Source organism: Heliangelus exortis, chromosome 1 (genome assembly GCF_036169615.1).
Source record: "Heliangelus exortis chromosome 1, bHelExo1.hap1, whole genome shotgun sequence".
Classification (NCBI taxonomy): domain Eukaryota; kingdom Metazoa; phylum Chordata; class Aves; order Apodiformes; family Trochilidae; genus Heliangelus; species Heliangelus exortis.
The window spans coordinates 176968318-176995642 of NC_092422.1; the positions used below are offsets into that span (position 1 = coordinate 176968318).

The following is a 27325-nucleotide window of genomic DNA, read 5'->3' on the forward strand; positions in this document are numbered from 1 at the left end:
TTTTAATCAAATATACCTTAAGCTACGTAAGAAGCTTCCCTTCTATTGCTTATCAGTCTGTCATACACTGACACCAGAGAGATAACAAGGTTCGTGCCTGCCTGTTCTTCACCATCAGGAGAGAACTTGGTCTCATCATTCTTACCTGATGTGTAGCACAAGAAATTCCATATTTCAGTCTTGCTAATTTAGTCAGAATGTCACTCACCATTCTCAGACATCAACTTTTTCTTTGGAATTGACTACCCAGGCTTCTGAAATTGTCAAACAGACAAAATCTGCAAAAGGGGTGAATTTATGGCCTACAGTATACAGACATAAAGAGATCAAACTGCATTTAGGTTATTGAAAGAGGTCTCAGTGCCATTTGGGACATGATCTATTGTCTTAAAATCAAGAGTAAATGCTCTCTGGGTCCATATATTATTTAATGACACATGATGCAGTTTGATTTAATGCTACATTAGCAGCAGCATGAGACCACTGCAGTGCAGCTAGCTGTAACACACAATTTTCATAGTTCTGAGATAATGTCCAAAGCAAAGGAAGAAAGAACTCAGACTATGACAAATGTTCCTCAAAGTCTTTTGTGTCCAATTGATGAGATGGGTAGCAGAGATTCTAGGTCAACTTGGCTCTTTCTTATCATGCTCCAAATCTGACTACTGTGATTTTTACATAGAATTACTGTACATACAGAAAGGAGTAATAGACATTTTATAAATATAAATAAAAACTAAAAAATCCTTCCACAATGTGTTAGAAGGTTCTTTTCAAACAGGAATCAAGAAAATGGTGAAAAACAGCAAAAGAACAGGAAGAAGAATTGCTTTTCCTACCTCTTATGCCTAAGCATACTGGTCACAACACACAAGGAACACAAAGAGCATGCAACTCTCTATGTTCTCAAAAATATTGAAAGTTCCTCTTGAGCCTTACTGACTTTTGGGAATTGTGGTACAACTTATCAGATGCTTCAACTACATCTGTGCTGATTTTTTTAAACTTTGTGTAGGTCTCATCAAGGAAAAAAACTACTTTAGGAGTGATTTTATGGTAATGGAACCATTAGTCAAACTAAATAGCAGTGCACTGCACCTCTGCAAGATTCACATTCTGACACTGAAATTTTCAGTTATACATTTTTTTAGGTTGTGATGGCATACTCATATGAGTAAATCTTCTTTCTATCAAAATTTTTAGGTACAATTGTATTTTCAAAGCACTTAATTAAGAGAAAACAATTAAATTATGTATCTGCAAATTTCCTAGGTATGCATGATGTGTATTACACTGCGTTGCAATTTTTTTCAGTGAAACAAATAGGTTTGATAGAGCAAATTGAAATTAGCCTAATTTACACAGGTCTCTATGTGCTTTAGGAAACTCTTCCATCTTTATTTTTAGCAGTGCAGTCAGTCATTATAGGCAGTTAAAGGCTGATTAGGTTTGCAGAGTACTTAAAATGCTAACCATGCAAAACAGGGGGAGAGACTCCTTCTGCAAGGATGTGCAAGAAGGAGTCTTTTTAATTTTTTTTTTTTTTTTTGCTAAGGTTTTATTAAAAGGCCATATTTTTGCCATTCAAAGACAGTAAATATTGTGATAAATGCACGCCTTGAAGGTATGCTGTGGGGAAAATCCAGAACAAATCCCAGTGGAACTATATCTTCTTATGTCAGATTTAAATTTGGGGTTACCATTGTACATAAAAGAGTAAGCAGCTTCATGTTAGATTTCTACCTGCTTATGCAGGTTTCTACTTATGCTTATGCATTCAAACACAAACAAAAATCTCTATGTATATACATATGTATATGTGTAAAGAGGGCTCATTTAGATTTTTTTTTATTCGAATGTAATAAAATATTAATATTCTGTGAAATTAATGGAAAGAAATCTGAGTACAATTAATTTAATTCTTGCCTTTCTCCCTTACCTCCTCATTATTAATGTTGCTTTCTTTTTCTGTCACTGTGTTTTCGTATGCTGAAAGAGCAATGCTGCATATAGTCAGCCTCACAATTCAATGCAAAGAGTACTTTGGGGTATCTTTACTTCGTTTTCAAACCTTTGTATTAATACTTATATGCATTCCTTAAGAAACACAAGGTCTAGAAACCTGCCTTAAGGAAGGACTGATAATTAAGAGCTCAACAAGAGCTGGAGTAAATAACATAACACCAGGAATAGATCTGATTAGTTTACAGTATTTCTAGGTAATGCAAAATCTTTAGCTACCAAAATCCAGGCACACCAACTGACTCAGCTGGGAAGCTGAGGGTCTGTATGTTAAGTTTAAAGTAGAGCAAGAAGCACACTGCCTCTGCCATCTCCTGCAACCATAGTCCAAGCCCTTCCTCTTGAATCATACAGGTAATCAAAGTATGAATCCTGCCTGTGTCTACAGGTTTCTGCTGAGGAATGGGCATGAGTGAAAAGCTTCTCATCTCCTCATTCTCCTCATTCCCACAGATTCCAGTGCTAAGGAAATGTTGTTGAAAATCCCTGAAAGATTCACAGATTCAATAAAAAAATTTTAATCAAATATAGTAAGCCTGCATGTTGAGTAAATTTGAAGACTGAGGCTTCTTGTATCTTCTAAAAACAGTTTGATCCTTGTAAGTGCTTCATTCTTTTCCATTTTGTTGCAGTAAGACAAGTTAGTTTTCTCTGTGAATGCTTTCCCCTCTCCCCAATTAAAAAAAGCTTACAGGCAGTCATTGAATTACCATTTCATGTTTAATAATTTGATTGCCCAATTAGATTTTTAATTTTTTTTTTCAATTCCAGAACAGAATTAAAGAAACAAACAAAGAAAAATCTCTAATATTTTTCAATGAACCAGTCTAATCTTGATTATTTGATCAGTGTACACAGACATTCAGGAACACATAAAGCTAGCCCCATAGTGGCAAAGCAATTATTTTTTTTTTAGGTTTGCACAGATCATTGCTTTCTGTAAACTGGCAAAAATCAGAAAGCAAACTATCAGACTTAGTAACTTATTAGTTTATGCTATCTCCAAAGCACAAATACTTTTAGGAATAAGAAGTAACAGAAACTACAAATAAACAGATTTTTAAACAGTTTTGAAACGGCAGTTGTCTTGAAACAAGCTATTTAAGCCATTATATCACTAGACAATAATAATCAGTAGTGTACAAGACAGAAGGAAATAAGAAGGCATATGCCCTTTTGTAATTCTTAGCCTCAAACAAGGAAAGATCTTTCAGAACTTTCAGTGCTAAAAGGACTGTTGATTTTATATGGAAAAGAAAAATATATTTTTTTCTGTAAAGTATTTTCTAGTCTCTGCATAGGAAAAAAAATGCTTGAAATTGGATTACATTGGTAACACATTCTTACTGCAGGTACTAAAAATTTAAAGCTATGAACAGATAACTTGACTAAATAAGCAACAGGGCTATCAGTTTTGTTATTGCTGGAAATCACAAATGTCATATGAGAAAAAGATTCAACTGTCTCCTAGCTAAGATAAACAGGAATGCCTAACAAAACACATCTCAAGCCTGAGAAAACTTTATACCTATCAACTTGCCTTTTAATATCTTTAGAGAGGAAGATTTTCAGATTATGGCTGTATCTCAAGCTTTTTGATTTCTTTCAGTTTATCACTGGTTATTACCATGATAAAAACATTGGGCCGGTGGGCAAAAGACAAAGAAGATATTATTATTATCAGTGCCCAGATAACAAATGGTGAAATTAAGATAAACATTGTTTTTAAGTTCAGTCTTCAAGTCTAGAAGAGCTGCAGGAGCTAGAAATATATTCCTTTTAAGAAATGAGCTGAAATCTACAACTTAGAAATTCCATGAAGTTTCACAGAAAATTCACTGGAAGGACAAAAGGCAAACAGGATAGGCCAAGGATTGAAGTCTTCAGTATTAAGCTCTAAACAACTAAATGCAACAGCTCCTATAACCTTACTGGAGTGTTGGGGTTCATTCATTTCTTTCATTTACCACCATTATTTTAGAGCAGACTTTGAGATGAAGTAAAATCTTGGGCCTTTCAAGGGAAAGATAGATTTATGGGTGGAATATTCTCCCCTTTCATTTTTAGAAGACATAGAAGACCACAGATGACTGGCTTGTCTGGGTAAAGGCTGTGGCATGAAGAACCAGCCAGGATTGCTGCCTCTCTTTTGTGCACAGCAGGTTGGGACGATGGAACTGGGATGGTTCAAGATGCCATTTGTGATTCTGTAGGTCTGGACTCAGGGTCATTCCCCAGTCTCTACCTATCATTTCTCCTTAAATCACAGGAGGTTTATTCTGATTTCCACTCTGATGTCCTGATTCAGTTGACTAAAAATGAACACATTTTGGTTCTTATTTTTACCCAATCCTTGATATATGAATTAAATAAGCATGAGACTGACCACTTTTAATCCCATCTCTTGATACTATGTTTACTTTCTGGGTCAGAAGATACGTTTTCTTTCTGTTTTCAGGCACAGAGAGCATACCATGCTTCATGAAATACATTGATTTCTGTTTGAAATGTCAAATTACTTTGAATTTATCAAGATATGACCCAGCCATTTTATACTTTTCACTTGGTAATTTGATTTGACAGATGTGATGTGTCTGAGACAAGTCATACAACATCTGTGGCAACATTTAGACCTTACCAAACTACAGCACATGCAGCACTCATTTCACCTGAAGAACATAAAAAAACTCATCTATTTTCCACTTACAGCAGTAAAAACAAAATAATCCTTCCCCAATCTTTTCCTGGCATGGTTAGCTACCCAGACAGGTCTTAGTACTGTGTGAATCAAGATCAGAGAGTAAAGGATTAGTGTAATGAGCTATCACTTAGCTTTTTTTGTGGATTGTGTGGCAAAATATAGAAGACAAATCATCATTGTTGAAACAAGAGAGTGCATGCCTGGTTCTTACATTTCTATGTGAAATCTATCTGTGTGTTGTGAAGCACAGTGAAGTAGGTCTTTAAACTGATGGCACAGGACACATACAGCAAATCTGTCAAATGCTGCAGTAACAGTGAATGTGCCTGGAGACTGCACAGTATGTCTGTCTGACAAACCCAGAAGAAGGGTGCTGATGTGCAGCCCTTGTTTGCAGCTTGTTTGGAAGCACACCCTCAATGTCAAGGGCTGTGTGGTAGCATCACCAGGCAGCCAGAAATCCTGGAAAGTCAAGCAAACAAAATTGTTCACCATCCATATGGATGATATTATTTGGTGAGAGGCACTGCTGGGAAAACAGAGTTGTGTCAACATCAATAGTGTCATATTTATATATGCAGAGTAGAAAATTGGGTAGTGCTGCAGCCAGTAGCCACAGAGATGGTGGTCACTGGCAGTACTGCTGGGGCAGGGTAGTGGTTGCACTGGGACCCTGGACCTTAGGCAAAAAACGATATATACAAAAAGTAAATGTAGTCACACAAGAATAAAGGTAACAATCTTGAAGTAAAGCCTGCATAGAACAGCAAAAAGCCAACATCTTGCAGGTGAGATGAAACTCAGAGCTACCACTGCAGCTGCTGCATTAGCTGTCGTGGCAACTGTGCATGGGTTGGATGCCTGAGCAAGCAGGTTTGAGAACATCAGTGCCAGTTACATAGAGATTTTGCTCAAACTGCAAGAGAATAGATTTAGGATATGGCAAAGAATCCTGTTCTTTTCAAACAAGGACAAATAATAAAGACATACTGATTTGATTTTTACTCCATTTTTAAACACAGCTTGTAAACTAAGTAAGGGGTTCATGACTTGACCCATCATCAAAACCCCAACAGTTTTAAAAGAAATTTAATTTTCTCTATGTATGCATCAGAGATAATATGACAATTATTATGATGTGCCAAAAAATCATATGGACAACTATAGATGGGGTGAGAAAGGCAGTCTCTCACTGAAGACATGAATGGAATTGATGTCATAGGTATTTAAGAAAATCTGTACCACCACTGGGTTGTGCAAATTAACAACTGACTTTCCAAAATATTGCCCATGATTTTTTTCTTCAGCTTCGAGAAAAAAGTCACACTTTTCTTACAAGACAATAATTTGTATTGGAGAACTGAAGTGAGCCAGAAGAGAGGTCACCAGATAGGAGTTCTTCCTACAATCTAATGATTAACTTACAGATAATATTTTACTTTCACAGTTACCTGTGCATTTCTTGATATTGCTGTTTCTTTTTCCATGTGATCCTAACTTGCATCCAAAGTTCTCTTCCCAAAATTCTGCAAACCACACATTTCTTCTATTGTTGGCAAGAGTTCGGCTCCGAAAATATCTATCAAATCCTACATTTAAGAGAATAAGAAAACCCATTAAAATACAGTACAGTATAGAGACAGATCATTTAAAGACATTAGCAGATTTCATATAACTGTCAGAACAAGAACAAGTCTTTGGTAGAAACTACTGCAAGAAGATATTCTATGAAAAGAGTGGTATTTAAACATTAAGCAATAATATATTTATTATTACTCTATCTTTGCTCTACAACAAGATGTTTTTAAACACCTACAGCAGTTAAAGTCTCCACAGAGTTAAAGTTCCCACAGAATTCTATAATTTAAAAAATGCATTGTAGGCGGTTAGGGAAACATCTTAATTTTTAATGTAGAGATGACACAAATAAAGAATTAGATACCTACAAGAAATTCGACAAATTAAAATCCCTACTTACTTAAAGACTGTGATTCAAAGAAATTGCATTTCAAGACCATGTGAAATTACCAAGTACCTTTGGTGATTTTCTATTGAACCACAGGGCTTCCAGGATACCTAAGATTCTGCTACTTATGTTTAATGACCCCAGTCAAGAAACTAAAGAATCCTTGTTAAACCTGATCAGATTCTGCACCAGCCTCACCTCTACAGCACTGCATCCATAATGAAATAATGACCAGCTCATACCATCTGGATTAGGCCTTTTACAAATGCTTCTGTGTGGCTAAATCCTCTGAGTATCAAGAGTGCTCAGTTTTTTAATCATGAACCAGTTTAGGGCACTTACCCAGACAGTAAGAGGTGCCACTTCACCCAACACCCTTCCAGCAATAAGGTGGTTCAAACAACTTTTAAGTCAGAAACTTCATTAATATAGTGGCTTCTTTAAGTTTAGGATTGCAAACCAGAGCCTAGATTCATTTCCTCCCAGAATGAACTAACTCATTATCATCCAATACTCTCTTTTTTGTCCCAAAGAACCACTAGGCTGTGGATGAGAAACTATCCATTACACATGCTTTAGTTATTACACAATTATAAGATTCTCTATTTGCAAATTCAGCATCTTCTCATCTCAGCAGAGATATTAAATGTATATTAGATCAGGCCAACTCAAGTTATTTATCTGCAAAGCTTTCCGTGATTTTCTTGTAATCATGTACTAAATGCTGGGGTTTTTTTTAATTTAAAAAACAAACAAACAAAAACAAAAAAAACAACAACAACCAAAAAACCAGCCTATAGTGCTTGAACATTGTCAGAAAATGAGAATTTTGTGCTACGTGCATTCCTACCATCTATTGATGTCCTTTTGGGCAGAATTGTAACTGCTCCTTCTGCAATCTCCTCCTGCTGCTGAACCGGTGAAATTTTTGACCCCCAACTATCTGAGCCAATCCAGAGGAAATGTCCAGACTGATTTGCTTTTTTTGCAGCTTCCAGGATTCGCCTGCAAACACACAACAAATAACTGATTAAACAAACTCCATTTACTAAATATTTGAGAATCCCCAGAATTAATTCTAGGCATGCATAAGTAAGCTCACACTGACCAACTAGTGAATAGTTTTCACAGTCTAAAGCATATTCAACAACAGCTGTAGTGAACTCAAAAGACAGTACTGTACGAGTTAATTTTTTCCACTTTTATCCATATTTTTCTAGCATTCTTACTGGTTTCTTTCTTTTCAGTCATCAAATAATGATCTATTGGAGCTGAACTCTTAGGAACCAGGAACAAGTTAGATCTCCATAGAATAATGGACTAGCACACTGCAAGTCAACTTCTTCATGCCATTGGAGCTGAAACCCCCTGCATTACTCAATTCTGCACCAACCAATGGAGCATCTCTGTGAAGAGAAGCACTTTCAACACACAAAATCAGGAAACAGGTACCTAATATCATCTTCATTTGCAAACATGATCACTGCTCGAGCATTTGGAGTTTCCAGCAAGCGCTTGATGATCTTTTCAAATTCTCCTGGTTTTGGTTCCCGAGGGATTTTGAGTGACTGGGCAATGCAAACACCTCCTGTGAAAAATTAAAAAGGGAAAACAATAATTATCACACGTTGTTTATAAACACTTTAGATACTCTACAGTTAACCAACAGGCAAAGAAAACTAATCTAAAGGTGCTAATCCAGAGATACTGCAGTGCAACCAAAAGTTATCTTATCTATATATTTTGAAATATGCAATGTACAAATTTAATGACTTAATATTGCATTAAAGAGTACAAATCACTTACCTCTTACTTTATTATTTTATATAAAATGTTAAACAACATCCAGATAACCAAGCACCACACTACAGCGCTGCTGGCCTGAGTTCCTACCTCAAATTTCCTACCACAAATTATGGTAGCTGACAACCCAGACATACCACAAGATTCCATTTAGCCACGGAGCCACAGTCTGAGTTATCTTATGCTCATGGTGTGATACCAGGTGCTATCAGACACCTTTATTTTCTCTACAGAGAGCATAAGGTTAAAAATAAATGCTTAGGTTACAGAATCAAGTAGCAAACTTGAAATGTTCTCTTATGAATTAATACATACAGATCACTTCTAATTGTTATTATGACATACTTAATTAAGTTGTCTAAATTATTCAAGATGTTTTAGGTTGTCATTGAATATTCTAAATTACCAATCAGCAAATGAACACAAACTCAGAGATGGTATTTATATTTCTTCCTGACAGAAGGAAAGTGCTAATAGAAATCTTCACAATATACCTGCCCAGCAAAGAGGGACAAATTTCTGCAGAAACTCAGTGATTTCTAATGGCTTTCACATACCTGTGCAGGGGAATCTCCCCTTTCATGACACTGTTACCTGTTTTTGAGCAGACTAGCAGAGAAATTTCTGGAGGTTCTTTCATGAAGCACTGAATCCATATTGGCACACACTTTCTATACCATAGCCAACCTTTCTCTGCTTGCTCATTAATTTATTTTAATTCTTTTTTCTTTAGGAACTGTTGCCTGATTTGGGACACTTGTACATTTGATAAATTGGTCCATCAGTACAACTAACTCCCACAAATATTTGCTCTTAACTGTTCTCATTCCCCAAAAAGAGAGCCTCTTATGGGAAATCTAATCATTATTAAACCCAGAAAATTAAGAAAATGAGCAAATGTTTATTTCTGAAAAAAATAGCGACAAGACAGAGGCAAAGCAAATAATATTTTTTTACAACTCTGTATCTAAATATTTCTACATTGAAAAATATCTTCAGTATAAGGAAGAATAAGAATGTTATAGAAGAGCTGTTCTATTTTTAATGCACAATAATATTTCTTTTTTGATGTATAAGAACATGTGGGTCATATAAACATCTATGTTTTTAAAGGTAATTATACAACTAAAGATACAGCTAGATGGCTATGCTGTATATGGGGAAGCTTTCAAATTTTCTAAGTGGTTTCTTGTTCCTTCCTATCAAAATGGTTTGTTTTGTTTTGTTTTGTTTTTTTTCCTAAAGTACTTCACAGATTAGTTTGATACACACTGTCAGTGATGTGACTTGAACAAAAACAAGGATCCAGGCAGATTCAGCTTGGGATGTGGAGCTATAAGACAATGTTACAGAGGTCTCACATTAGCTTTCTTAAGCTGAATGTAGTTAACCTTTAAGCAAAAAAACCCAACAAAATAAAGGAATTTATGAATTTTTTAAAATTTCTTTTCTTCAAAGAATTAGTGGAAAAAGTTCAAAGCTGTCCTATGCTCACCAGTGTTTATGAAGCATTTAGACAATGATCTTAACAATATGCTTTAACTTTTTGCTAGCCCTGAACTGGTCAGACAGTTGGATTACATGAACATTGTAGGTCCCTTCCAAACGGAACTGTTCTGTTCTATTCTATTCTATTCTAATACTTAAAAAGTACTGGGGATTCATTATCAGTTTTTGTTTTGGCTTTGCAGAATCTCATCAACCTCAATAGTTCTCTGCACAGGCAGATCATAAATTTGTATCAAGTTTAGACATGGCATAAATGAAGCATGGAATTATCAACTGCCAGTATAAAAATAACAACTTTCAAATGAAATCAGCCAGTTTTAGTCACAGGAAAATATATCACCTTCTTCAGTTACGCATCAATGTATTGGAGGTTGCATTATTATTTTATTAGATTGAGAGTTGCATACTACAGTGTAGATTTAACCTGAATTTAACATTTAACCTCTTCTTCACATGAAGGAAATATTTGCAAATCAGAACATCAGCCATTTCTAACAAAAAATATTTGTACATATATCTTTAGTATCTATAAATAATATAAAGATACAATATAATTTACTTTTATTTACTTTAAAATGGAATATAGTGTCTTTTCCTGGCAAGACATTTCTCCATGTCTTTAAGAACAGCCTGGCTCCCCATCATGAAGAGCTAATTTGCCAGTAATATCAGCTGAGCCCATATAGCTGGTGACCCTCACATTCACCTGGTACATTTGACAACCCAGTAATGAAAAGATGGACACTGGATTATGAAACGCTTTAGCCAGTTTTCTAAAATTATATGAAGCTATTGAGATAGGCACTCAAAAAGCTATTAACTACAGCCTCTCTCTGAAGTAATAGGGCTGAAATATTTAGCAAAATCCTGTAAATTTAACAATCAGAAGTTCACTGTAACAAAAGAAAACCTGAAAAACGATGCCAAGCTTTCAACTGTCCCCAAGGTCATTCAGGTATGAAAAGCAAAACAGATCCTAAAAAATTACTTAAAGGAATAATTTATTACCTCATTAATTTTGAGAGTGCCTTTTCCAACCATTGCTATTCATGCAACAGCCCTTAGAAAAAAAAAAAACAACAAACAAAAAAAACCCAAACCCACCAAAAACTTTTCCACATAGAACTAATATGCAAATATGAAAAAGCTCATATGTATAATGCACTATACACAACCATCTACAATCTGTGTGGAATGGATATCAAGCAGTGAAAAGCTGCTGTAGCTAAAGAACCTATTTTCAGTCAAAATGGCGTAGAACACCACTCCATCATTGCAGCAGCAAGTTCAGTCATGAATGTACTGTGAATCTTCTCATCTATACACTGATTAATGTGTTAAATACTAATTGGAATAAAATAAAACACACTTCAGCCTTGTTTCTACATTTATAATGAATTGTGTAAACTGCCTCCAGCACACAAAACACTTTGTGTACACACTTATTTATATATTGCATTTAGAGCTATTGCTCAAACAAGTAACAGAGTATCAATTTTCAGCTAATGATGAAATGCTAGAGCCACAAATGCACTTAAACACCACGATGTCCAACCTCTCAGCACCCTATCACCTTTGAAATCTACAGCCTGGGCTAAATGCCCAGACACAAAAAGAGATGAATGTATAAGAAAGGGATTCACAGGAGCCAGCAATCTGAATAAGGAATACTTACTCCAAAACAGCTAGCAGAGGAACTAAAGGGATAGGTTTTGAGGCCAGTAGTTAAGATAATCTTATGAAGCATGAAAAAAAAAGAGATATTTACCCAAATCAAGGAGATTTAGGGTTTGAGAACAGATGTACTGTACGTGATACTGACGGATTTACCATTTGCTGCAGGGGTGACAAAGGGCAGATGGTTCAGGCACCTGATGCCCCTGGAGGATTTATGGCTGTGAATCATAAGAACAAACAGTGTCTACACATTTCGCTCTGTCAGCATTTCTGACTGATTTGGCAAAACTGCTTGTCCCTGTTGCTGGTTTCCAAAACATTTGTTATTCTTCGTTGTCTAGTGATGCACTTAAAAAAACACATTGGTCTACATTTCCCTTGGCCAAAATTATGATTAATCTAACATTTTTATGAGGAAATGAGAACTGCCTCCTTAGCAAAAGGAAATGTCATGTTCATATGCAGTCAATTAGAAGGACCTAAGAACAGGCTTTAGAAAGGACTACACTAAAAGCTGTTATTGAGACCCAGAAGTGAGTCAGACAGAGAGACTCATTTCAGTCAGCCAGTCCAGGAACAGATACCTGTAACAGTACCACACTCCTAATGCACCCATTCCCTAATTTACATATGACACAGAAGTTAAATTTAGGGTTTGTATCTTTCACATGTTAAAGATGTGAAGATAGCACTGATGGAAAGTACTTTCTCAAATACCCCAGGCAGAAAACAAAAGGTCTCAGCACCAAACTGTGCTAAGTCTATTTTTCTTGTTCTCAGATCTGTAAAGCTAAGGTTATATCAATCCTGTGAGAGCTTTACAGAGTTGTAAAATCTTGAGGTTGGAGAAGACCTGTAAGATCAAGTCCAACCATCAACTCAAAACCACCATAAACATTAAACTATGTCCAGAAGTGCCATGTCCAAATGTTTGAAAGACTCCACAACTGCCCTGGGCAGCCTGTTCCATTGCCTGACCACTCTTTCACTAAAGAAATTTTTTCCCAATCTACCTCAGCCCCTGCTTCTTCAGACTAAACAACTGCAGTTCCCCACAGCCACTCCTCATACTTGTGCTCCAGACCCCTCACCAGCTTCACTGCTCTTCTCTGGATATTTGAGGAATAAAACAATTAATATAAAGAACACTGCCAGTGAGTATAATTTGTCTTCTGTCTAACAGGTATTACGTGTGATATCCAGCACCTGGAGCCAGGGGATGAGGCAGAGAAGGACAGAAGAGATGGGAACTGTAAATCAGGGCCACTACAGGAGCTGCCCTACTTGTGATCAGGGGCTGAGTCCAGGTACTCTGCACCGTGGTGAGCAGCTGGTACCTCTTGTGCTTTTAAAACAGGCACATAACCAGACCTGATCTACATTAGTATGTTTTTGAGTTGTTTTCTCCATTGTGATAAAAATTACATCTAAACCAAATTGCTCCATGCTGGGCTTAGCTTGCTTACAGGTGCTCTACATAACACATCTTATGGGAAGTAGGTTATGACAAACAAAAAATAATAAATTTTGAAGATATTGTCAGTAAACTGGGTCAATAAGCTTTTCCTTTCTTTTTGTGCTCTTACAACAGTGATTTTACCACTGAAAAAGTAAAGCGAAAAGGAAACATAATACCTGTATTATTTTGGTGGTTAAACTTAGGGTGATTTTATAGTCATAAATATTCAGTCTCATGGGTTCTGAAGTCACAAAATGGCACACTAATTATAAACTATTAAATACTCAAGCATGTGGAGGTGGGTGCCAGAAGTGATGCTGAATACTTATTTGGAAAATAGCGAGCAGACTTGATAGAAAACCAGCACTAACAAATTAATTCCCTAAAGCAAAGACTGAGAGATCAAGCTAAATACAAGGGCCATGCTGTCTTCCACTCTGGCTAGGATTCAGCACTCTATTACGGGCCAGCAAGTGAGATAAACAGGAAAGGATCTTTTTTTATCAGAAAAGCTGAAGACACAGTTCTCCATACAAGCATGTTCAGTAATGGGATCACAACCATACTACTCAGAACTAGTTTACTCTCTAAATATTTTTATCTCCTCACTTACATACCTAGCCCTATCATTGTAAGATGGGAAAGGATCAAGCTATGTGTGTGCTTTTACAAGTTATCTGTTTCTCAGAATAAGGAGACAGACCTCACCTCACTCAGCATACATTATTGCAAGGCAATTATTTCATGGCAGCTTCATTGTAAACCACGTGGTTCCCAAAAAAAGCTGAAGACAGTTAGAGAACATCTGAGATCCAGTCCTACCTGGCAGGACTTTCTCAGCTCCCTTCAAGTATACATTTTCTTTTTTTAAGATTAATTACATGTGACTGGTCACTACACCAAGAAAATTTTAATGCAGGCCTGTGGAGACTTTCCAAAAGACATTACAGAAATATGTGAAGGCAGAGAACTTCTTGTTCCAAGTAGGGTAAAAGATGTCAGAGAGTCAAAAGAAGGCTCAGTAAGAAGTTTTCCTAGAAGCACAGAGGGAGCTGTCTCAGGCAGGCACAGCCTTGGTCTGACAGGAGATAGCACAAGTCTGACAGAGTCATATGATGCAAGAGAATGTGAGGAAAAACAGACAATTACATTTCTCCCCCTTTTCCTATTCTTTCTATAGTTTCTATAGCTATACTGAGTGTCTAGCAAATCTAGACCTGCTTATATTAGAAATCTGCTTCAAATGTAGATTCAAATGCTTCAATCTTCTTTTTATGCAGACAGTTAATTCCTTGATAAATGTGAATGCTAAGAAATCTGAATGGTAAAAAATAAGCGATAAGAAAAATGTTTAAAAAACCAAATTTTCTGCCTGGGACTTTCATTGATGTTGATAAGCAGTAATTTTTAGGAAACACAAAATGTTTGGGCTGGAATTATTATTTAAACCACAACCAACTTGCTGCCATCCCCTTGTATATCCCTAGATGCCCTTAACAACAATTCTAGAGTATGAATCCACAGGGAGTAACACCTAGGAAGATATCATTACAAGTTGAAGATCAGATTTCACAAGCAATAATTCTTCAAAATACGTATGTTTTCTTAGTGCCAAACGACCATGCCTGGGAGGTCTGAATGCAGCCATGCATTGCTGCCAGAGCTACCTTTACAAACCATATGATCACTGCTGTGGCTATAATGGACTGCAGTGTATCTTAGCTTTGCAGATCTCCATGCTCCCACTGGAGTCCATGCCATGGCATCTCCACTGTTATTCATATCCAAATCCAGTTAAATAAAATCTCACTCCAGTACTCCTCTTTTGTTGCAGTATGGAAATATTCTAAATTCTTGTGGCTTTTTATTTCCTCAAAAGCTCACAAAATACCTCGGCAAACAATGCAGTTACTCTTGCAAAGACAGCTAATTCTTCAGCCAACAGTGACAATATTTTTTGATGTACAGTAATGGAAAGAAAATTGTTTAAGCAACTAAATAATTTAAATAATACTTCACGCTGAATGGATAAAAGTGGTACCTAGTATCCAAAACACTAAAACACAATGAAGGATGAGCAATTCTTTATAGTCTTTTAACAGAAAAAAAAATCTGCTTTTTGAGCCCATACAGTGATTTTTTGTTTCCTTCATGTAAAAATGTGTTTTATCAAAATCCCCTAATATTTATGACAAAGGTGTTTTTAATGCACTAACAGGGCAATGATGCATTTTCATGAACATGTCAGCTGCAAGTATGAGCTTTTCTACTCAGAACTATCATCCTTTACATGCTCAAAGTCTCACTCATTTAGTGTTTTAGAAAAGTCCATTCAGCAATGCTTTTTGTCTCTCTTCTTTCATTCATTCTTTTGAAAAATAATTTAAAAAATTAAATTAAAAGACATTCAGTGAAAGTATCAAAGAACACAAAACATTCTGATAAATACAATTCATCCATTCTTTTTATAATTTTTTCTTTACATTCATATATGTATTGACAAGCATAAAGCCATTCATATTTCACAAACACATGCACTCACACAGATACACACTTCCTTAGCAAAGCAGATGTTACTTCTAATATAGGAAAGAAAGGAATGAAAAAAAACAAGCTCTGGATCCATATGAGACCCCTGGCTATTGGTTTCAGTCATAAGAGTCTGTCTCTAAGGTGACATGAAGCAAGAAGTATCTGTTATTTTATACTTCCATTTTGAACAGTAAAAAAATATTTTGGGGGTTTTTTTGTTTTGTTTTTTTTTTTTTAAGAAACTGTTCCAAAACAGTTTTTTAAGGAACTGTTCCACTACAGCTTGCATTAACACCAGAATCTGACAGAAAATAACTTCAAGGAATATTCTCTCCATCACCAAACCTACTGATTTTTTATTTTTTTTTTTTTCAGGTTTGAAAAAAACAAACCCTCACAAACAACACATTTTTTATCTTGTGAGTTTTCAGTGCTATTTGTGTAAATGAAAGCCTTGAAAGTGAGAGGCTAGAAGAAAAATTCATCGGTAGTAGAGATGTTTATGAATAGGTAAAAATCACATACCCTCACAGTATAAAAAGAAACAAAAACCAGAAAGAATAAATTGTGAGAGAGGAATTTTCCCCTCTGCAGTGAATAATTAGCATAACTAATTCATAAAGGATACAGGATGCCTATTCAAACTTGAAAACCATCTGTGGTCAGAAGAATGTCACTGAAATTGGGCTCTGCTCACATTTACTGGTCAGCTGTTGCAATGCTTTCACAACTATGTCTTTTTTTAATTATTATTACTGCATTGGGTATGAATATCTTCCTCTGTGGAAATGTGGTTCTTTCTATTTTCAGATTTAGAACTTGCAAAGGTATAACATGAAAAAAGAAACCTATAGCTATTTTCTGTTTTCTGGCTACATGATACAGACATCCATACTGAGGAAGGGCAACCCTCTTTTTTTGTTTGTTTGTTCTCTAAGATCAGGAAAACATACTTCATGAAAGAAATGTCATAAATGCCTAAATTCTACAAGTGTTTCAGATTATTTTTTTTAAAGTAGGACTGGTCCTGATTTATAACAAAGTAATAGTGGGAACTCAAACTCTGCCCTGTGGTTATCTAACAGGTATCTTTCTCTGAAAATAAAGTTCTCCTGATTATGACCTTTATTCTTACCTCTGTTTTTCTGAAATTCTCAGTACTAATGAGCCCGTGTAGCAGTAAAGATTTGGGTTGGGAGTTTCAGGGAGTTTAGATGGAAATGGCTGCTTCAAAAATTTATAGAGATGGGTCAGGCATAAAAAATGCCAGCTGACTTCTAAGCACAGTCCAAAAAAAACCTGTCCCAGCTGCTGAATCCTCCAAAGGTACTGGTTAACATCTAATGCTATGCTAAAAGATGCAGTACCAACAGCTCTGTATAATTTACCACTTTCTGTCTTTCTGTCTCCTGGTTGTCACCACTAGACAGGGGATGCTGTTTTCCAGGTGTAGCATCCTCTTGCCACGCAGCTGGAGAAACCCTGCAAGTTGTCAGCTGAATTCACAGTCCTAGATGGATTTATTCAGCACCATGAAGCTAACACAGGAGCTTCTGGCATTCCTTATAATGATGTTTAGAAAGCAAAAGAAACACTGCCATAAGAAGGACTGGATTTTGTAAAAATATTTATTTCTAAATAAATATAACCTTTCTTCTTGTAGGATAATTTGGTCCCTAAGGGAACTTTGGTCTAGCATTTTTTCATTCCACTCCCTGCCCTGTTTATTTTAAATATTTTATCAGTAATATAAAACATTCTTTTCAGTAAAGTTGTCCTGGATCACCTTATGTTAGTGGTAGGCTGGTGTCCTATTTTTCCCTGGCATGCTTCCTACTGCTATCACAGTGTTCAGAGGTTTCCTTCAGTCACCACTTTTGCACTTAAAAGCAGTACACAGGCAGCAGAACCTTACTTTTAACCATGCCTTCTAAGAAAAATAGCAGCAGTGATTAATGTTCTCATTCCAAAAGTTTTTGGTTGCTTTTATAAGTGAAGATATTCTTCTTCTTTGTGGTCATAAAATAGCCACAGATTTCTTATATTCGTCAGAATCCCTTCTTTTTGCTGTCTTCCAGAATGCTGGTGGGAAAAGCAATATTTTGCATCTTTCTTTATGTATTTTCCTTACCAAACAGCCTAGTATCAGGGAATTCTTCTTAAAATTAGGTGTGTTATTTAGTTTAGGTTACATCCAGGTGTAAAATACTTTTTTTCTCAGTATTTGAACTATGAAGATTTACTTATGTTTGATTAAGATGAGTCTGAATTTAATTACTTATGTTTAAACTTGAATGTCAGGTTCAAAAAACTAGACCCAAATTTGAACTGAAAAAAAAAAATAGCCACGTTTTTTCTGAAATTAAGAAAGGATAATTTTGTGATCTTCTCTACATGAAACTATAAACACAAATTTGCAATGAAAAACACAGAAAGATCACTTCTGGCAGGGAAACTTATAGGTAAATCTAGTGGCCAAAAAGGAATATAAGACAGTTGCAGTGCCCTATAAGAGAATATTGCACATTAACAGAGTTTACTACATAAATTCTCTATACAGCAAGCCTAAACTAAACTTAAGCCCATGCTAATGCTGCTAGATTGCTCACTCACAGCCTTGTGCCTGAAGGGTCTCATCTGTTTTCATGGATATTGTCATCAGAAACCACGCTGACTTCAGCCCTGCAGGCACAACTTGAAGTTCTCTTCCAAGGCCTGGATATCTTACAGAGATTACATCATACACGAAGAGCTCTGTTCATTGTTTTAACTAAATAGGAAAATAATTTCAGGCTCAAAGATACAATTTTCCTCATCTACCTCAGCCTCTTCACCCAACATTGATCAGCGAATGAAATGGAAATATAATTTCTGACTGCTTCCATGTGTAGTCAAAGTCTATTATCCTATAATCTCAGAATTAATCTGATTTTTATCAGATTTTTACCACTGTAGAAGTTCTTCAGTACTGAAAAAACAATAAGTCCCTTTTTATATTTTTTTCTAACTTCAGTATGCAGCAACTGGATCTGGTTACAACTTTTTCAACAAAAACAGAGATCCAATTCCCTCATTTTTCCAAACACAACTTGCATATTATAAAATTGTGCAATTAAGTTGGAAGCTAAGTAACCTTCTCTCATACATGCTAGGGGGACTGAGTTTGTTTAATTAGGTGTCTAGCCTGCAAGTTTTATTTGCAAAATTCATATACAGATTTTGATATTAGTACCCAGCTACATTTATCTTGCTTTAAAGTACTTACAGAGCGAGACACTTGGGTAAAAGCACCACCAGTATCTAAAAATACTAATGAACTTTTCTGCTGACTTCTTATCATTGACATCTATAAAATATGAAAAAATAAAGCTAATTTGTATGTTTTGTTTCAGAACTTTATCTTTCTTTACATTAGTTGAATATATAGTGATATTAAGAATCAGTAATACTTCCATTATGGCACAGCAGTGAAATAAAGGAATGAGCAGCTGAGTGAACAGAATAGTCAGTCAGTAGCCTTCCACATAAAATCTTTGGAAGCTTACCTTAATTTTAAAAATGTACCAGAAAGTTGGTTATATGTCCTCTGTATCTTTAACAAAGTCTGTGGCATTGTGTTGTGAGATTTGGATCAGAGAACAAATTCAAAGAGAGGAGCCTGATGTCTCTATGCATTTAATGCCAAGTAGTAAAATCTGCCTTGAGAAGGCACTTAAGAGTGAGTGGATGTACTAAGTAGTCTTTTCATAAAGCATGTTTGGATGAAGGATTAGCTTAGTTCATAGTGTCCTAGAGAATAAAATGCATCAGTTCAAAAATTACTAACCAGGAGATAAGCTTAGAGACCTGCAATGGGCCTGAGAACTTAGAGCAAGAGGCAGAAGCAGGAACACATTCAGAAGAACCAGGCATACAACAAAAAAGAGCTTGCAATCTGAACACGTGTTAGTCTGTTTCAATACACATCAGTGTAGAAATGGTGCAACAAAAGTGAAAACACGGAAATGTTTTTAATTCTAGAGTACAATAAATGCTGAAAAGGCGCTTTCCCTACTTTTGGTTGAAAGGTACCATCTATATATATAAAAAAATAATGCAGAAATACAGCAATGTTTACTTTTACTAATGGCCTAATTACTCACACCTGTCTTTACTTTCAGGACACATAGAATCATAGAATAGAATCATAGAATTGCTCACGCTGGAAAAGAGCTTTAAGATCATCAAGTCCAGCCTCATCCTAGCCCTATTACCCTATCAAGGGGTTTTGGTTAAATGACCCCCATCTCCTTTTCTTTCTTGCCTTCTTCACTTTCTCCTTTCTCATGCCATTCTTGTGTCTCTCCATGCCCTCCACTCTGGTTTTCCTACTTTTAGGATTCATCCAATTTTGTAAATTCTTCAGCAGGTGTATATGTCTGCTAGGTATCCTCAGTCCTTATTCAGGAAGAAAACATGTAGTAACTCTAAGTGGAATCTCTAAAAAATGCTTAGATTCAGATTAAGGAGGTCCAATAAGTGATCTGATTCTGGCCTATTTCCCCTCTTTCTATAATGGTGCAATCACACCTCCCTGTTTTGCTGGGAAACGAGTAGCAAGTAGGATCAAAGTCTGCTTTTATGCAGTCTGGCAATGCCTGTACTAGGACAGCAGGTAACCCTGCCTATCTTTTTTTCACATGGTAGAAATATGACTTCACTCTCACTAACATTCCGAAGGCACAAAGGCTCTACTTAATGTCCAAGAAGGAAAAACACAGGGAGAAAGCTATAATCCATGCAGAAAGAAACAGATTTCCTGTGATTTCCATCAAAGTGCACATAGAAAATCCCTTGCAAAGAATGGCAGCTACTCAGAGGAATTTCTCTTGCTCTCCTAAGCCAAAATCTGAAAGGCTCAGCCAGAATAGATACATCTTGGTCAACCTCAACCAAGCTTCTTAGTAACATCAGACAAATAAATGTAACTGTGTTCAGAATGAAATATGCCAATATTATACTACAGTAAAGAGGGAAATCTGGATACCTTTACTAATGTAGCTATCAAAAGGATGAAAGCTTTGTCTTTAGGTCAACAAAGGCCTAGGACACAGGAAACAGATCAAACACTGGGAAGGTGGAGGGACCACAATTCCATCCTTGGCACAGAGCTAAATCTCCTCTTTAATCTACTCTTTATTCTAGCTCTGTTCACAAAGTCAACTTTATCTCTGGATAAATAAAAACACCAGTTATTGGAAGCTTTTCCACATGAAGTAAACTGTGTACATAGACAGCTTAGTGACCAAAGCCATTTTCCGTTCATATTTTCCTAATCTTTTCCTTCATTGTGAAACTCCTGCTCACCTGCTTTATGATTGATCCCTTGCATGGAAAAAAGGCATGAAGTAGGAGATCCCAGTTGGTAAGAAGCAAAGAAGAAGAAAAGGGTAGTAAGGGTCTTCAGCCTCTCTGTTCACCTACAATCATCACTCAGATATGTACATTCCCAGTGTGGCATTATTCTCTGAAAACCCCTTCCAGATGGGAAATTCCACAAAAAACTATAGTGCTGCACAGAGCCTCTGTATTTGTCTCACAGAATACCTCCCACCATGTCCCATGAGAAGGACACTGTCTTACACACTTATGTGACATAAAATGGGAATGCTTTATCACTTCATCATCATCACAGCTGTAGTCAAACCTAAAAGTGTTTCATGAAGAAAACACATCTGCTGTGAACTTAAAGAGACTGCAGCAACTGCAGTGCTACAGAGGTGTTCAGAGTAAAATCCTAGATGGAAAAAGGACCTTCAGAGAGCAAAACTATGTGCAATAGAACTAGCCATGGATGATCTTCTCTGGCATTGCCTGATTATTTATTGCAGAATTATATGCTAATGTCCTAGAAATCACCTTTAACCATCTGTGTGTTTGCTAGATTCAAATCAGTCCTTTAAAAGCTGAAGGGAAATGCTGCCAATGAGAGAAGTCCAGAGGCAATCCCACATGGAACTTCCCAAATTGAATTCCTGCTCTCACAGTGCTATGTTTTCCTCCAAGCTACATGTCCCAGATCAGCATTGAAAGCCAAGCTTGACTTGAGCACAGTGAGTGCATGATTTAAAATCAAAGCAAACAGATTCTGTCCATTTTTTGACAAGGCAAGGTGAAATGATGCTCATGGTGCTGCAGAGCATGCAGTCAACCCAGATCCCTCAAATGAGGCAGCAAAATGAAACTGGCAAGAAGCTATCAAAAACAAGCACAGCACAAGGGCATGAACATAAAGTTACCTGTCAGGATTGTAAATCCTGAGAAACAATCAAGATAATATCTTAACATATAACTTAAGATTTCATTCTGACAGCTAACCAGAAAGAAGCCAAACTTTTCTGAAGTGCTAAATCTAGTGACTAGCGGGGAGAAGATAAGAAAATATTTTACTTATGCCATAAGTGCCCTCAATTTCCCATTGAGCACATTCTCACTATTTTCAGAATGTCTGTTAAAACCTCTCTCCAAGTCTCTTCAGGTACAACTTCTGTTCAAAGCTTGGATCATCTTCCCACGAATGAACCAGTACAATGAGACCCAAATGACTGACTGAAAAGAAGGCATTCTAATGTAAGATTGGACATGCATATTTCCATCTCTATAAGGGGTGGATAACTCTATCAGAAAGGAAACCTGTTCATGACAGGAAAACAGGATGTATCAGGCAGTTACAGTGGAGTTCAAACATAAGACATCCCCTGGTTTATTTCACAATAACTTCACAGAGAGAGGAAAACTCTCACCAGCACTTCTCAGATCAAGTGGGAGCAGGAAATGCCTATTTGTTGATAAGTAATGAAGAAAAATAAGTTTAAAGATAAGTTTAAAATAACTTGAAAGTAAGTTTAAACAATAAATTATTTGTTGCATTTTGTCTGTCAATGAAGGGACTAGAAAAAAAGAAATATTATTATTTTGATTAATGGACAAAATGTTTCCCTTCTAATAAAATTTTATGTATGACAGGAAAGGATCCTTTTTCCATCTCCTCGAAAGGACTTCATTCCATATTTCTATTTGGAATAATATTTTCCTTTTCTTTTTTTTTCCACTTTTGTGGCTGAAAGCTCCCTGCCAGCTGTCATTTTAATTAAATCTTGCAAACAGACCCCATTGGATTTCCAGCTGAAAGAGAAATCTACAGAAGAACAGCCATTACGGGGTTGACCAAAGGTTCCTGCAGCCTGAGAGTCCCTTTCTGGCTATGACTCAGTGGAAGAGCAGAAGAACAGAGCAAACATATGTGGTGGCAGGTTGGCCCAGCCTTTAATAACAGCCAGCTAAAGGTCTTTTTGAGAGAAGGTGTCTTTATACTCATTAAAAGCTCTAGATAGATTTTTCTCTGCTAATATATCTAGTTCACTTGAACACAGGCAAAAGCTGGGTGAGATATTCCAGGGGTTCCCTCAACACCAAGTCTAAACTTCACAGTACCTAAAGATCAATTTTCCTTTCTCTTTTTCTCAGTGATTACAGTCTTAAGCTCCAAAAATCATAGTTTGATCCTAATGTACCATGACAAAGTGTTTTAATGTGCATGTATTTTTCAGCTTAGTCTTTTAGTTAAGCTGGTGGTTCCATGTGTCATATATACACATCATATCACATCACTTTTTCCCCCTTCATTTATAAAAAGATCAGCAAATCATATTTAGATGGACGTCTATGCAGCTTTTCAGAATACCCAATTATCTCTAAAACTGAAGGCATGTTTTCATATTCCCACACTGTGCATCTACAGTTTTTTCATGGACCCCAGACAACTGGGCAAGAAAAATAACAAGAATGTGAATTTAAAAGGTATATTTGTACATCTCTAAAGGCTGCATCAAAGTCTTTAGAAGGAACAGGTTCTTCAGTTTCTAGAACTTAAACTTAGGTTCAGATATATTTGACAAGTAATTTGGTGTTCTGGAATCAAGAGAAATGTATGCTTTTATGAATTATCCAAAATACTAACTACAGAATGATCTCAGATATCTTTTCTTTTGAATGGGCTGACAACTACTGTTATGCTTGCATATTGAACCACTTTTTATTATGTATTCCAATGTCATGATTTCCTACATCTTTTTTCTGTTTGTAAGTATCCAGTAATTGTGTTGCTTTGAGACAGAGTTCTTCTAAGAGACTCTTTTAGTTCTTCTAAAGAGTTCTTCTATCTTCTTTAAGATAGAGTTCTTCTAAGAATTTTTCCATTCTTCTAAAATAATTGTATTTATAAACATAAATTAAAGAAGATTTTTTAGTGATTTGAATTTACCAAATTTACTAGGTTTTCTTCTAGAAGTCCTCATACTTCAGAGCTCCCAGTGAAGTTGCTGAAAGTATTTAATTTTTCATAGTTTGGAAAGTTCATTAGATATGTATGTGAAAAATGAGAATGAACTATCTTACAGTAGATAGAAGAAACAATTTTATAGGGCAGTAAGCTGTCCTACTCCAGGGCATATGCCCTATACTCCAGGGCATAACCCAACCAGTAATTTATAGGGTTAAACAGAAGATTTGCTCATGGACAAGTTATTAAGAGAACACAATTAAAGGGAAGTACCTTCCTTCAAAGCATCCCTTCAGCTGCAAAGTGGAAGAAATATGGTATCATAGCTTATCTGTCTGGACCTTTGTGAAGCCAACTCCTCTGTTCTTCACAGAGCTCTTTCTCAACCCAAACTGCTCTTAGCATTGTTAACTTAATCAGACATCAGCTGGATCAGCTAATTATATTCTTTAGGATTTAAAAAGCATTTTCTAGCCATTTTACTTCTTCATTTTATTTTATTCTATTTCCCACACCCCTAATTCTTTAAGATATGAAATGACTGTTTTTTCAAGTGAGCAAAGCAAATTCCTGTATATTCCTTGCACACTTTGCACACACCCTAAAGCACATCTAAATCTGAAAGGATAAATTATCTTTTCCCCTCATTTGCACATGGACATTTTCAGTTGTAAAACTGTATCCAAAGCACAGGTCTGTGTGATATCTAAAACTGTATTGATCAAATTTATCCAAGCCTTACAATAAATGAAGATAATGAGAATTCTCTTTGAATGTAGAAGTGTTAAAGATATAAACTACATACAATTATCTGCCTTGTCCTTAATACATGTCAGAAAAATATCGGAAGAAGAGAAATGTTTCATCAGCTACTGATCAAAGGATCTCTACAAAGCACCAGGATTAATTGTTTCAAAGTCAATTATTCCTCTGATTGTCCTTTTAATTAAAAGGTGCTTCTCATTTGCTCCAGCACCACTTACCATACATGTACCTTATCATTTAATACAATTACATCTTTGAACCAATTTATCAGGGAAAGTATCTTACAAAATTCCTTGTCTACCACTTCTCTCCTCTTTGGGTTGTGTCTCCCTTATGGTTAAGCTTAACCTCAAACAAGTTCTCAGATAAATCATCGTAAGAAAGGAATTTAAAATAAAGGAAAGCGGGGCATGCTTTGAAGTCTCCATGAAGAATCCAAAGTGACCATATAGAGTAAGGTAAGGACCTTTCACCCAATACCAAGCAAAACAGCAATCCAGACCTGGAGTGCAGCACAGTGAACCGTGGAGATTTAGACATCAGAAGTAGAAATATCCATTCCTGTTGTTTCTCCTCATTTCTTAGACAAGAATGATAAAATGAGTAATTTTGTCCAATTTTCAATGTAAAAATTAGGCAGAGTATTTGTTCTCATTGTTCCTTTCCATCCAATAATCATGCAAAGACCGATGAAGTTGGCTTTGGCAAGTGGGCTGGAGGCAAGTGCCACTGCACACTGTACCTGCACCAAGAGGAACTGGTGTCAGCTCCTCCCAAAGAGACAGGCACAAACGTGACACCCAGCAAGATCCAGCACAGGGGAAGCCGGAGGTTTCAGGAGTGACAGCCACAGACCAGCCTCCTCCTCCTCCTCCTCCTCCCTGCCTCCAGTGAGGTAGGAGACACATGCCAGAGCAGCAGAGGACCTGCCTTGTAAACATCCCAAATCTACCCAGAATCAGAGAATCCACCTCGTCTTGGTGGGTGAAGGTCACAGACTGTCTGCAGCCTTCTGTTTGCCTCTGCTGCCCCTTTCCCCAAAGCTGATGTTCCTCTGAGAGAAAGGGTAAGAAAAGCTTGCTTTAACAAGTCCTACAGCATTAACTGCTCCATAGCTTACACCAGAAAGATCTTCCCTGGCAGTTTGCTAAGCTTTGCCTGACTGCTGAGATAAAATAATTAAATAAATACTTCACAGACACAGAAAAGTATATTTAATCAATTGTGATTCTTGCCTGGCATTTAAGAGGACTGTGCTTTCAGAATGAAGCAACATGATTTGTTTTCTGAAATATTCTTGTGTTTGAGATACCCACCTATTTTAAAAACAGCTACTCACAACCTTATGGTATACAATGTGCAACTGTAGCTATCTGAAGCTAGGGCCAAATTCTACCATCTGGACTTGAGGCAAAAAGTCTGTTAAATAATAACAGAAAACATTTGTCACAGAGCTATGTGTTAAAGAAACTAGCTTGAAAGGAAGACCCTCTTTTTACCTTAAGTAAGGCCCTTCTTAGGTTCACTGTGGTTTATAACAACTAATGATAATACAAAAAAGGAGTTCCCAGCATGATGACAAATAAAAGAGAAGCTATTTGGTTACTTTTTTTGCAAAAAAAAAAAGCCCCCAGTATTGGCCTAGTAATGCTAGGTGAAAGGTAAGCATAAGGACAAGTTCAGACATTTTGTATTTCTGAACTCATCCTTGGGACAGCACACATTTTCTTCAATGTTTCTTCACATTGCTTAGGGCATGATAAATATATCTACTCAAGCAACTATATCAACACTAGGAGCTTATTTTGTCTAAGAGCAGGCGCCTTGTGTTGTTATGTAGGTGGAAAGGCAAATAAGTTTCTTCTTCTTCTTCTTCAAGATGAGTAGGTGTGTGGAAAAACGCCATACAAAGAACTTTGATTCATCATTGTAATATTCACACCATACAGACTATTTGCATTCCAGAACTCATTTTAAGCCCTGAATTGCTGGGGAGTATACAGCATACAAAAGACAAAAAAAAAAAAAAACCCAGAAAACAAGGAATCGGCTGACTCAGGATCCAATTTACCTTTGCATTTGTGTTACATTTTTAAATTAGTATTTTAACAATAACTTATATAATAACATTTCACAAATTCCTACTGCAACCAAATCTTTTAGGTAAAAGGCTGCTTAAAGCAGTTAGAAACCCTTTCACTGAAATACCTATTGTTAGAGTAAATCACATGTTACACAGTAATCACCTGAGTTCAGTTCAACTGTGAATGTTCTTTTTTAATCCATATGGATCTCATCTGGTCCTCCTTACACATTTTGTGGCCAAGGAAAACCAAAGGTCTTGATTACATAGAAGGCCCTACAGTATTTTCTTCTATACCAGTCAAGCATAAAATCAGGGATACATTGCATCCTTCCTTCAGAAGTCCACAGTAGTCATTTCATCATGAATTTCAAACTGACTTCCTTATTTGATCTTTTCCCAGCACGTGAACAGGCTTTGAAAACATCTGTTGCATTGTGAATACATCCAAAGTAACGTGCACAGAAGAGCCCTGCTGAATGGGTCTT

The 27325-nt window shown here is 36.4% G+C and overlaps 1 protein-coding gene across 1 annotated transcript in view; it reads right to left on the reverse strand.

The window, feature by feature from the left end:
• GRM8 (glutamate metabotropic receptor 8) overlaps positions 1-27325 on the reverse strand; it is a 327956-nt gene that overhangs the window by 171952 nt on the left and 128679 nt on the right. Inside the window, exons 4-6 of the mRNA XM_071733781.1 lie at positions 8142-8277; positions 7540-7694; positions 6175-6312 (exon numbers count right to left, since the gene is read on the reverse strand). Coding sequence (XP_071589882.1) covers positions 6175-6312; positions 7540-7694; positions 8142-8277 — 429 coding nt within the window. The remainder of the gene's footprint in view (positions 1-6174; positions 6313-7539; positions 7695-8141; positions 8278-27325) is intronic.